The sequence below is a fragment of the Poromitra crassiceps genome (assembly GCF_964638095.1).
Source record: "Poromitra crassiceps genome assembly, chromosome: 11".
In the NCBI taxonomy this organism is placed as follows: Eukaryota; Metazoa; Chordata; class Actinopteri; order Beryciformes; family Melamphaidae; genus Poromitra; species Poromitra crassiceps.
In genome coordinates, this window is record NC_139643.1 from 25,011,997 (window position 1) to 25,025,363 (window position 13,367).

At 46.7% G+C, this 13,367-nt stretch overlaps 2 protein-coding genes across 2 annotated transcripts in view; both read right to left on the bottom strand.

Moving 5' to 3' along the window:
• Positions 1-6,144, bottom strand: part of znf687b (zinc finger protein 687b) — a gene marked incomplete at its 3' end in the record, with an annotated part of 10,822 nt that extends 4,678 nt beyond the window's left edge. Inside the window, exons 1-5 of the mRNA XM_083646470.1 lie at positions 6,109-6,144; positions 2,896-5,331; positions 2,376-2,671; positions 1,993-2,177; positions 1-15 (exon numbers count right to left, since the gene is read on the bottom strand). The exon at positions 1-15 is cut by the window's left edge and continues 162 nt beyond it. Coding sequence (XP_083502596.1) covers positions 1-15; positions 1,993-2,177; positions 2,376-2,671; positions 2,896-5,317 — 2,918 coding nt within the window. The 5' untranslated portion in view covers positions 5,318-5,331; positions 6,109-6,144. The remainder of the gene's footprint in view (positions 16-1,992; positions 2,178-2,375; positions 2,672-2,895; positions 5,332-6,108) is intronic.
• A 296-nt stretch (positions 6,145-6,440) lies between these two features.
• Positions 6,441-13,340, bottom strand: LOC310785429 (26S proteasome non-ATPase regulatory subunit 4-like). Its single transcript, XM_083646494.1, has 10 exons — positions 13,288-13,340; positions 12,515-12,655; positions 12,248-12,362; positions 12,036-12,122; positions 11,414-11,482; positions 11,020-11,235; positions 10,266-10,374; positions 10,018-10,149; positions 7,229-7,281; positions 6,441-7,089 (listed from the first exon to the last, which is right to left on the bottom strand). Exons 1-10 carry the CDS (start codon positions 13,311-13,313, stop codon positions 6,919-6,921), a joined length of 1,119 nt encoding a protein of 372 aa, XP_083502620.1. The 5' UTR covers positions 13,314-13,340; the 3' UTR covers positions 6,441-6,918.
• Between the last annotated feature and the right edge of the window lie 27 nt (positions 13,341-13,367).

The following is a 13,367-nucleotide window of genomic DNA, read 5'->3' on the forward strand; positions in this document are numbered from 1 at the left end:
TGGCAGCTCGAGCACCTGTACGGAGAACAGCACGATTGTTGTTATGACTATATTACGAAAATGTATTCACCGTGAATTAAAGTTAACAGTCAGTCATATACACCTTTCTGAATCGGACTTGCACATGCGCACGTTACAACTTCCAATACAGACGCGGTTTCAAAGAGCGGCCAAAAATAGCCCGGGGAGTGTGGTCATCAACAAAAAACAATGAAAGGACTATGTGAAATGTCTAAACTCCTAAAGTATTTATCTCCAAAAATAGAATTAAAATGACTAAAATATCACAATATACTGTACATCACCAAAAGGAATGCTGACATGTTTATCTCGTTGCCATGGATACAGGCACTGGCACAAATAACTACTGTTGGATCACCGTACAACATTGATTGCACCTGTTTGTGAGTCAATATGTAACAAAAAGCTTTTTCTGATTCGCTTTTGTGGCTTTGGCCATTTTTATTTCATTCCATCGTGACGCTTATTTGCAAGATTGATGACCAGTATCTTGTGGTAGCTAACTGGTATGCTACGATAATAAATCACAAGTAGCTTATTGTTTTGTGTGATTACTTCAGTCAGATATCGATCATCATTCTGATTATTATTATTATTATTATTATTATTACTACATCAATTATTATTGTTACATAGGACTAAAAAGGCAGTTATATAAATTTGAGCACAATTATTTACTTTTTTCAGTATTATTGTTTTGCATTTTGCTTTTTTTGACAGTCACAGTGAAGAGAGACAGGAAAGACAGAGAGAAGGAGGTGGATGACATGAAGTACAGGTCTGTGGTTGGATTTGAACCCACGGTGGTTACATGTGTGTAACTTTAGCCCACCCAGCCACCAGGACGCCCAATTACTTCCAGGCATACTGGGGACTGTGGTTACCTGACCCTGCCAGACGGGGGCGGTACTGTGGACCCGCCAACAGAAATACATACTGGGTGATGTGGACCAGCCAGCAGAAATACTTGCCTGGCGGCTCTTATTTGTTGAGGTAAATGAAGGATTAGGGTGAGGTTTTAAAGTACGCCTGATCTTCTAACCCAGGGGTGGGCAATTATTTTTCATGTGGGGCCACATGAGAAACCAAGATTGTTGCTGGGGGCCGAACAAATATTGTCATGCCGTAACCCAGGAACTTTGATGATAGAGAGGACCACAAAAAAATGTCCTCGCTACCAAAGGGCCAGATTTTGCTGAGGGTTGGGGGCCGAACGGCGCCGGCGCGAAAACTTTTGAGGTATTTGAAGTCAGGTTTAGAGGAATAACTCATTTTAAATGAACAGTTGTGATGTCATTATTCAGTCTTAAACACCAATATTTGATCCTTTTCTCATTCACTCCTATGTCACCACTTACTCTCCCTGCAAGGCTTGAAATTAACTTTTTTGACCACCTGCCAATATGGCTGCTAGATTTTAAAGTTACCAGCCAATTAGAATTTCCACAAGCTCAAATGTTTTTCTTGAAATAAACCAGAATATGAGTGGGTTAATTTAAGCATAAGTATCAGTAAGTGGCCCGGGATTCTCAAAGCCTGTGTTGAGGGTCATACGAAGAAAAATGCACTCTTGAAGCTAAAAAAATCCAAAACCAACAAGTTAATTATTTTTACTTCAATGTAGAACAGTCATTTCTTACACATGAGATTACTTTTAGCCTTTTAGTCATAAAGATTATTGAAAAATATTCCATATTCCAGACTGAAATGTTATAACAGAAGTGGAGTATTGGCCAGATTGACATGAACATTTGGACACTTATTCAGCGCCAGCGGGTATCTTGCATGTTGCGTTCATGTTTTTTTTTGCAATTCCAGTCTACCGCGGGCCGCCAGTTGCCCAGTTCTGTTCTAACCACTTTCTTTTAGAAAGATATTGACTGCTGGTGCCTATCGTTACAATGCTCATGTAGCCATCATGTGATATAATGACAGGTTTGATTGCTAGTTCTAGGGAAGGCCTCTGCAAACCTGTAGCCGATGCGTCTGGCAAAGTGCAGACAGGCCTCCTCCAGGTGTGTCTGGAAGCTGGCCTGCCGGGCCACGCCGCCACACTCGGGACACACGTGGGGCGCTCGGTGTTTGTGGATCCTCTGGTGGGCCGACACAGCGCACGAGTTGGGCAGCATCATGGGAGGGGAGCACTGAGTGCATGTCTGAAACACAACACCAGAAAAGACATTGAATCAGACCGCAGAAAACAGTTTGAAGCCTATAATTAATTATAATATTAATTATAAATTTATTCAAACAAGAGTTCATTTTTTGATTTTAACATGCAGCCAAAGGTGACCACCACGAGCATCTCATGACAGCAGGACACACACCGTGTCCTCCGCATCACCAAGACTCACTGAGTTGGGGACAGCTCTGATCTGCTGGAAGTGGGTGACCAGATTGGCCTTGCCAGAGAACTGGGTTTGGCACTCGGGACATTTGAAGTTGCTGTACTGCAGCACCTCGGCCTTCTTGCACGGCAGAGGCATCAGAGCCTGGGGGCCCTGAGGTGCGCGGCGCACTGGTCTGGACTGAGCTGCCGCCGGAGACGTACCGTCCTTCATCGGACTGGAGGTGGCAGAAACGGCGGCGGCGGCCGATGTGGTCGAGGGGGACGAGACTGGAGCAGAGGTGGATGAAGAGGAGAGCATGCCTGGTCAGCCAGGAGATGGAAGCGCAGAGAAGACAAATGGGAGGTGGTCAATGGAGATGAACCACAAATGAATGGTGGACTGTGTGATGAGTACATGGCGTTTTTTTTTTTTTTTTTTTTCATGAAACACCATTGTCAGACATAATGGAAAACTTTGATATCGTTCTTCTAACCAACATTCCGCACAAACACACACGACACAACTTGATGCAGAACTTTCTTACCACCAATGGGTGTGGTGTCCTGCTGTCCAATCATCTGCTCCACGGTGACAGGCCTCATCACCAGGTGGGAGCACTGCATGACCAGGCCGCGCTCCTTATGCTCCCTGGCGTGCAGCAGCAGGCTGCACTTGTTGAAGAAGGCCAGCCTCTTAGCACAGTGGTTGCAGGTCACCTCGATGCGGAGCGACCGCCGGTCGTAGTGGCGAGCCAGGCTGCGCTCCAGAGCGAAGGCGTCTCCGCACTCCAGGCAGCGGTAGCCCGCGGCGGGGAGCGGGAGGCCCCACTCCGGGGGTGGAGGCGCGGAGAGGTCGGGCTTGTAGCTGGGCAACAGGTTCTTACTGTTGAGAATTTTATTGAACGCCTCCACCAGGCTAGACTGACTGCGGGAGATGACAGCACCTGTACTGTTGACTATGGAAGCGGGCTTGTTTGGCTGGAGGGTGCCGGCTATAATGGTGCCGCTACCTCCGTTGGCCGTCTTAGCGGTGGCGGTGCGTACGCTGATCCCGCCGGCGGCGACTGAGAACTTGGGCGAGGACGTCACAGCGGGAGTCGCAGGCAGGGCGGCAGATTTAGTGATGCTGACAGCAGTAGCAGAAACCTTGGCCTTGTCAGATGCAGCCATTTTGTTTTGGACCTTAGTAGCAGCGGCTAGCATGACGCTGCTGGCTGCTAGTGTGGACACCGGTAGAGCGTTGAGGGCCTTTACTTTTTGTTGTTGAGATGTGGCTGTCATGTGACCAGCAGCATCAGTTTTTTGGGCCTTGTTCGCTAGTACCTTGCGTCCCCCAGTTGGAGCCTTACCGTCCAAGCCTTTCCCTGCATTAGCGCCACCTTTAGGTGCTACCCTAGTGACAGTTCTGGTGATTCCCCCTGTGGACGTTTTGATGGTCTTTATTCGGACTTTTAGGGGTCGGGATGGAGCCCCAGCAGCAGCAGCAGCAGCAGCTGCCGCTGTGGTGCTCGCTCCTCCTCCTCCTTCAGTGGACGGGGGTTTAGGCTTGCCGTCATCGACCTCCATCTTCTCCTCACCTGTTCTTGTGCTTTCTCCCTTCCCCGCGTCCGCTTTGCCATCGACCACCCTATCTATCCCGTTCCCCACTTCCATTTCTTCCTCCTCCTCCTTGGGCTCCCGCAGGTCTGAAGGGGGCGGTGTGGAGGCCACCGCGGGGCTGGAGCACCTCTTGGCCGTCACTTGAGCAGTCGATTTGGGAATCTCCGGTTCGGGACTCTCTGGCGAGTCTCTCTCTTCGATGACATGCTCCGGATGCCTCTCCTCCAGCGGGGGAGTCTCTGTGGAGCCAGACTGGGGGGTCGATGATGTCAGAGTGCCGCCCGACGGCGTGTCGCCCGGTTTGGGGTGAAGTGCGGTGGAGGACGGGGGCGGGGCCGGGGCGGAGTCGGCACCGACCGACTTGTAACGCCGGCTCAGCTGAGGAGGATTGCATGTCGCGGGCGAGTCGGGGCTCTCCTGGATCACCAGCGGACCCCCCAAGTCTGTGTCAGAATCCTCCTCCTCTGATTCGCGGGGTTGAAATCCAGCAGGACCACCTTTGGGAGGAGTCCCGTTAAAAGGCTGAGATGAATGCAACGGGTGCGCCGAGAGGGCAGAGGGCGGAGCGGGAAGTAGAGGCTTGGAAGGTGGAAAGAAAGGAGAGGCCAGTCCAACAGACCCACCTGCAGCCAGAGGAACAGACCCGCCTGCAGCCAGAGGAGGAGACACGGCCGACAAAGAGGAAGACGAAGGTAACGAGGCTTTGACCCCGTCTGCCCTCTCTTGGCCCGTGTCCTGCTGTTGCTGATGCTGCTGCTGCAGAAGCTGCATCTTCCTGGCCCGCCCCACAGGGTCCCCTGTCCCCTGCGCCATGAGAGGTTTCAGTCTGTTGAAAATGTTACCGCCCTGCTTGTGAGACTTGGCCCCGCCGGCACCGACCACTCCACCTTCTGAAGACACTTTGGGGGCGCTCACCGACCACGGTGCCCCGTTGGATTGGGCCTGACTCAGGGCTAAGGGTGTGGACACGCCAGATGTCCCGAAACCATTGTGGTTGAGAGCCTCCGTTTCGGCCATCCCAGGGGCGCACGCACCAAGCCGAGGACCCACCACGTCCACCCCTGTGATCACATCGATAGGGTCCTGGTCTGTGTCCCCGTCCCCTCCATCGACAGTCTCCAGACGCACTTTATTCTTCACAATAACGCTGACAATTGAAGTGTCAGCCTGGGGGTCGGAGGGGCTCGGTGGTCTCAGGGATGATCCCACACCCACCACACTGTCTGCCTTCCCCAGAGATGCAGCAGTGGGTCCATGGGGCCCCTCAGCCTCATCCGGGGCTGACTGGATAGCCTCTTTGGCATCGATGTCAGGAATGTCAAATGCTGCCAGTAGGTCATCAAAATCTGGGGTCTTCATGTCCCCCATACCGGGATTAAATCCTACAAAAATATAAAACCACACAAGATAAGAGTATATCAGAAAAGAGTAACGTTGAAATAGCCAAGCAGGAATCCGTCTCCATTGTTGTTCATCAGTATTGCCCTAACGTTACCTTGCTAGCAATTTAGCTGGCAAACAGTAACATTACAAAATCGCATGATACCAAAGTGAGTAAACCCGCTTGTGGTTGTTAAGGTGTTGACAATACTTTCCGGGGTATGTGCAGTTATTTCATGGACCTTCACACACCGATAAGATGCAGCGGGTTAGCTTGTTATAGCTAGCGAAGCTACACAGCCTGTCCTAGCAATTATGGCAACAACTAACGTTAGCTAGCCAGCTAGCGACGGGTTAGCGTTCCTGCAGCAAAACCTTCTCTGGGAACAGGTTCAGCACTAATTTTGCTGTGGACGGTAACGTCAAACACCATCTCATACATGCTTTCGTTGCACACTAACGTTAAAATATAGTACTGCAATGGTAGCCACCCGATCAGCAGTACAAACAGGATAGCGTATCGCAGCAGCGACTTCAGCTTTTTTGAGCTGCTCCTTCCCGACTGACGCTGGCTAGCTGGCCGCTGAGCTCCAGCCAAGACAGAGAGGGGTCATTTAGCTAACTAGCTAGCGTACGCCATTAAATGCAATCAGAGCGATTTGCGGAGGTATGGGTTCACAACAATATCAACCAAATGATCATAGGGTCGACGATGTCACAGAAGAGGATAGGTGGGATGGGCTTTTCCGTTTAATATTGCATGTATTTTGATTGTTTACCTGGATATGCGATTCCCGACTATCCTAGCTCGTTTTCAGCTGAAAATGCTGTGCTTCCCGTCACATGACCAAGAGATCCTATCAGATTATGATAGCACTAGAAGAATGTATCAAAGATGCTGCAAAACGACACGTATGTTTGTTTTCTCCCGGGAATGAATCTTGTTTACTTCTTAACCAGACTGGTTTAACATCATGCAAAGCCATTGGAGTATCATGGCTGCATAACACATTTTGATATTTGCAAGTTTACCATCACACTTGAACCAGAACCAGAATTCCCAAGGGAAAAATCATGAGGGCCATGAAATATTGAAGGACATCACATTTACACATAGCTTTTATTGCGAAACAAAACAAAGACATGACAGGAGTATGGCTAACTGTTCAGTTTATGAACCAGTCATCACAATGCAAACCAATTCTAAAGTCTGCTGGTAGGTCAATCAGCAATTAAACCATGTATGAAAATGTAGAGTAAAGCGGGCAGAAGGCATAGTAGGCCCATGTTATATCTTAAAGAAATGAAATCCATACATATATTGGGAAACATTTACACTCAGAATAGTCATTCAATACTAGAATAATTTTGATGTATCCTATGTTGGTATCTGACAAAAAAAAAAAAAGGTATTAAATGTCAGTCTGTGAGTGCTGTCTTGCAGGCATATCAGTGTCAAACGATGCATCTGTCATCTTTTCGTACATTAAGGTAATCCTGCATTAGTCTGCAAATGTTCATGGTTTTATGGTCAGTGTCTGATGTCCAAGTCTCCGTCTGTCCAAACCGCTCCATCCCTCTTCGCTTACTCATTTCTTCTTCTCCTCATCCTTTTTGCCGTCTGGCTTGTTCCCAGTCTGGGAGGCCAGGGAGCCCATTGCATTGCGGATGGCCTCGTTGTTGGGGTCGACGCCCGGCAGGTTCTCCAAGACACTCTGAAGGAACTCGGGGTCTTGCATCACATCATAATCATCTTCCTCCTGTCCAATAACACAAGAGGGGCCAAAATGAATTAGGGCCTTCACGAGGGGAACACAGTGCAAACTGCTGGTGTAAATAAAATAAAAAAGGTGGAGCTTTGTTTACAACTTGATTTCAAAGATCATGTGCATAACTCACCTTGGCTGATTCTGCAGTGTCCATTGGGGCTCCTGTGTCCATGTCTCCATACTCTATTAAACCAAGGAACATTGATATCTTAACATTCACACAATGAATTGACCGAATGAATCATTCATGAATATGAATGATAGCAAGAGCAAAAATGTGTATGGCGACTAGGGATGGGCACAACAATCAATATTCAAGTATATTCCTTCTATTATGAACGAGTAACCAGGTACTCGAGAGAAAAAGAAGAAAATGGTGGGGGGCGTCAATGTGGAAACAAAGTTTGGCTATCTTAAGCAGTTAATTCATTAAGCATTAGCCATATGCCTGTAAAAATATCGACTGTATAGGATGAATCAGCGTGACGTCACTTGACACCCAGAAATGCGGAACCCCGCAGCAGTTAATAGTATGAGTTGTGCCAAACAAACGTTAATATCTCAAAAATTATACATCGCTTATATTTTGACATTCTGAGTGAGAGCAGAAGTAGCTCAAGAGTTTGATGTATAATATATGCATGTCGTGTTAAAGTTGTGTGAACTGTCGCAGTTTTTAAAATGTAAACAGAGTTTTGGCCGGCTAGAGTGAGATGCAAGCCTCGCGCCACTTGTGCTCCATAGGGTTCCATTGCCGTTGCCACCCAGTGACGCGGTTTGTTTACAAAAATTCTGCTCGGCTGATCCCTCGTATTACTATGGTAATGACAGAACAAGAGTAATCTGCTGTTTACACATACTGTTAGTGTTTTGGCATGGAGAAAGCTGCCCGGAGCACTTTTTGTGAGGCAAAATAAACGGACGGACCATGATAAGGTGATCTGATGTTAGCTTAGCCGCTGTTAGCCTACCTCAGTGGTTGGCTGGTTCGTTCGTTCAAGCAGACAATAGTGTTGTGGAACAAGCGAAGGCTCAGATATTTCCAATACATGGTATAATCCATAGTGCTTTACGATTACTGCTACAGTAACATCAATCCAATTATTACAATGTCTGGTGTTCTGCTAAAAAGTGATTAACTGCAAATAAGTGATTAACGTTCGCTGCTAAATTGTGATTCCCATTAGGGATGTTCATCAATTATCGAAAATCGATAATTGATCGTTAAGGATTGGAATCGATCCTGTGGCATTTGGATCGATTTTTTAATTATTAAAAAAAAAAAAAAAAAAATTTTTTGACTAGGTTTGGGTGGAATTCGTTCCTCCTCGCCCCACTCCATTGCACAGCCGACTAACATGAGGTGGAGCTTCATATAGTCTCTAGTTTTCTGGCTGGGCATGGGCCTTTGTGCCAACAAAACTGTTTTAAACATGGGAAATTCACACCGGCATGCGCCGGGGACAGCAGTGTTGGAGAGGAGACACATTGAAATAAAGAGTTCATTGAGGAGAACACGTTGTCTTTCGTATTTTCTGCCATAGGCATTCATTTTGTAAAAAAAAAAAAAAAAAATTGAATTTTTTTAAAAGTATTAACTCATTGAGTGCCAGCCACTTTTGGAGAACGGACGCTCCCAGTGCCAGAGTTTTCAGAGCGTTTTCAGTGATTTCTCGAGGCCCACAGAATATTGTGTGATATTACTATGTAAACACCGAACACGCAAAAAGAACAAGGAGACTCTATTGTATCATCAGCAAAAAAAAGTTTATTGATACCATTTTCCGTTCTTTAGTTATGAGCCGGAGAAGATAGGTCAAAAACAGCAAAAATATGCTTTTCTATCAGGAAGCTGAGATATTCAGCCTTTTGTGAAATGCATTATTTCAAGCACATTCACTGACTCTAGCTAATATTTTTTTGATGATGTGACCTGGTTTAGTTCTGTGGTGCATGCGTGCCCCACCCCCCTGTCCCCCCCTCTCCCCGCCTCTCCCCGAGTCAGCTGTAAACTCCTCCCCACACGCACAAAGTCTATTCGGAGCCTCTGTTTTTGTGCCGCGCGGCTCCTGGCAGCTCACAGCAGCAATGAGGAAATGCCCAATGCGACTGCAGGTAAGGGTTGGCCCTTCGGCGTTGGGTGCTGCCTTTCTGGTGTGTTGAGAAACTATCTATGCAGACAGACAGGCAGAGGAGCTGCAGTTGTGTGCGCGGATTGATTGCTGTTGGCAAGCAGCCCAGAGCCATCATGTAGATGGCTCTGGGCTGCTTGCCAACAGCAATCAATCCGCGCAGCATGAGCGCGGTTTGTCTTTTGATCACGGCTTTGTCAGGCTGTATTTCTGTAATCTGGAGAGCACTGTCGCCACCTAAGGGTTCTGTAAAATAGGTTATAGACCTCCAATAGCTACTATAGTTGTACAGGAGCTGCGGAAGGCTTTGATCGACGTCCCACCGTCAAAAAACGCATTGGACGTCGAAGGACGTCCGTGGCACTCTACGTCACTATTTAATTGGACGTCGAAGGACGTCCATGGCACTCAATGAGTTAATATGATCGATAATCGATAATTGATCGTTAATTTTCACCGATTATCAATTTTGGAAAATTTTCAAAATGAACATCCCTAATTCCCATGACGCAATCGTCTCCCAAAAAGTGATTCTTTCTCCATATTTGTTGTGGCTAACGTTATGGGAAACGACAGTGGACTCGGTAAACTAGTGCAAAGTTCTGAATGAGTTTTATCAGGCGCGCGTTATGGAGAAGTGCGTCTGTCTCGTCTCTCGTTTTGCACCGGGGTTGCGTGTTTAAAGTGCGAGCACCCAAACGTTAGAAAGGTTACTCGAATAGTAACGTTATGAACAAGTAGTCGGGTACCCTCGCCCATCCCTATTGGTGACCAATTGTTAACTCACCTCCACCAGCGAGAGACATCTGCATGGCATAGGCGATCTGCTCCTCCTCTGTCATGCTGCTGAAGTCAGGAAGCACTGATGCGGCCGTCTCAGGCTGAGATACTGACATCTTCAACAAGGCCTCGTCTGATTCTGTTTGAGGAGCCAATCAAAAATTAGTAATAGACCAGGAAGTGTTGTGTAGAGTGGTGTTAAATCCTAGTCCTGCTTCACAAGTGATATCAGTATCGTCATCAGCCTCTTCTTACCGTCTGCAGTGGGCGTGGGGATTCCTGCCTCGGCTGCGGAGGCAGCAGATGCTCTGCGGGCCTCTTCCTCCTGCCTCTGTCGCTGCTCCTCCATGGACACACGCAGGGCCTGGAGGGCCACAGAGAAACAACACAGCTGACAACTCGGACTCAAGTTTTCAAACCTGACAAAAGGCAGCGAGTACTTAGTACCTGAGAATGCCCCCCCCCTGCCCCCCCCCCAAAAAAAAACATCAAGGCATCGGGAAACGCATCTTTCCTTTGTTTGAAGTAAAACTGACTAGAGTCCAATTGATACATGGTTATCGGATACAGATTTGCATTTCATTTTTTCAAATAAGAACATTTTGGGGGTTATGTTTCGTGGCAGTGGTACTTCCGGCTTGGTCAGACGTTCCTACAGATAGAATTGGGTATGTCTGCGGGTGGGAAGCCGGTGGGGTTTGAGTCCCGGTCGCTGCACTAGCGCCTCCTGTGGTCGGTCGGACGCCTGTTTGGGGTGGATGGGGGTTGCAGGGAATAGCGCAATTCTCTCACGCGCTGTGTCCTGCCGGTGAAGCGCCTCGCCGAGAAAAATCTTGGGGGAAAATATATATAAAATAATAATAACATACTTTTTGATTACAACAAATATGTACATTTCCTAGAAAACATCCCCTGAATGTCTCTATGAAAACAATACATCAACATTGATATGTCTGTTGAATCCCTCACCTATTTGGCACCTCATCATCTTTATTTGTATACATCTTACCAAGGCCAGTTCTGGGTCAGCACTGGGATCCACACCAAACTCAAAGTCACTGGCACCCAGACCCATCATGGAGCCTCCCTCACCAGCCAGAATGGGAGAGGAGAGCAGGGCATCAGCCAGACTGGGTCCTGGAGGGACAGTAACCAGGTGGGAGCCTGTCCCTTCCTTTCCATTTAGAGTGTTAATGAAGGCAGTCAGCTTCTCCGTGTTCAACTCCTGAAGAAGAAGAGGGGATGGAGACAGAGGACGGGGGCAATTAAAGAGTCCAGATTTGAATGGGAAGAAATAAATATGGAAATAAAGACATTACAAAGTTTGACAAGAAAACTCATTGGTTATGCTTCAACATATGGTCTATTGTTGTACAGTGGAAAATGAACCTAGAATGCCCCACCTCTTCTCCAAAGTTGATAATATCCACATTCACTTTCTCTTTTTTCAAGCGCTTCGCCATTTTGATGAGCTGTAGGAGTGGCAGGTTGGGATGGAAGCAGGGAGAGAAAGAGAGATACAAAGAGAGTTCAAGAGATTGGCAGTTGTAGACAAAAGGAAAGACTCAAATCCATAGCGCAGAATTTGTGAATTGAACAGATGATTTAATAGCTGTATGTGGCTCTTGCAGAACGTTATTAAACCAATATCACAGAAGCTCGTGTGAAGTTGAATGGATATTAGGTACATTGGTCAAGTTAATGTCAGTGGCACACGCCGCTGCCAGAGTTAAAAGATGTGTCAAATCAACTCTGACTGACGATGGCCGTGTCAGAAAACGGATCAACATCGAGCAGGAGTCTTGTGAGACGGAATTTTTCCAAGTTGTGATCCAGCAACTGTAATAAAATCTGATTCGATACATAGAGATAGATACAAACATACATACATAGATGCTAAATCTAAGACTCATACAGTGATAGGGATTGTGAAAGTGGTAAGATGCAGATAGTGGAAGGGGAGGAGAATTCCATCTGAAATAGACAGGCAATGGTAGGACTGGATTCAATATGAAGCAAACTCACATCTTTCTCATTGTCCTCCACAGGACTTCCCACAAAGGCAATGATCCTCATCTTGTGGTTTTTTCCTTGTCTGTGCTTTAGGGCCAGCTACGCAGGAGAAAGACAACAACTACAATTACACAAACTCTCATTCACCCATCAAGTAACTCAGAACAGCCTTTGCTTTAAGTTTGAAATGATGGAATCAAATTAAAAACAGCTATGTTACGCACATGAGCCACCCTGATGCCTGTGCAGAAGCAGATATTTCCACGGGGCTGGACAGCATGTAGTTTGGACAGGATGCGGCCAGTATCTGGGGTCAGTGTGGTCAGGACCTCACAGTTACTGCAGTCAAACATACAGAGTCCAAGAAAGCAGCATTAAAACACCAGTGGTCAGCAACACAATTCAAAACTACTTGTGCTATCAAATTAACTAAAGTTTTGCCGGCCATCACTGAAGTTTTAAGTTAGTTTGTGTAACAGAGAAAAGCTTACTTAGCCATCGTGATGAGGCCCACATTGTTCTCTGGATTGCTGCGTGTTTTGGAGTGGCAAACAATGTTGACAGCATCTTGCTGAGCCTGTAGCCTCGTGGGTAGAAAGTCTCCATTTCTCATGTACTCACTGTTGTCGATACTGAGGGTGAAAATAGATATGAGTGGTCCCGATGTGATGGTGAAGGATCACTTCATTAGTTAGCCAACTACTACTAGTAGCTAACTACTAGCCACTAGTTAACGCTACGTCACATTCACACATTTTGACCAAGACTCGTACGCCTGACAGTTTATATTGACAATGTTTTCTAAGTCAAAATTTCATGCTCAATCCTGACTGCAAGGTTACGAAGAAAGAGGAGTCTTTCTCTCTCCACTCCAGCAGTGAATGCTGGAACGTTTGCTTTGCTAATGCTACAGCTAACGTTAGCTAGCTACTGGTAACGCTGTCGCTAGTCAAAACAGTCAGATCAACGGGATTGTCACCTGCTGATTTATATGGTTATCGTTGTATTGTAAACGGAAACCTTAACGAATAAGACTATAAATGCCGCAGTTAAACAAATAATTGTGCTAAGGTTAGCTACAATGACTCAGCCAGTCCAAGCAGCTGGGGCGATGTTGCTAAACGTTAGCTCGCTAATATCGGATGGGCCAGTTACAGGGATAGTTCTCTGTATTCAGGCTCATAAAGTACACAGCCGCATAGTTATTTATTAACGTGTACGATCTAACAATAACGAGAATAAAAGGCAATTATATGATTCTTACCAGACCATAGTACTTTCAAGCCCCATTTTGCAAACTTCTTGTTGCTCTCTGTCGTAATCTTAAAAGCTCGCAGTCTATTG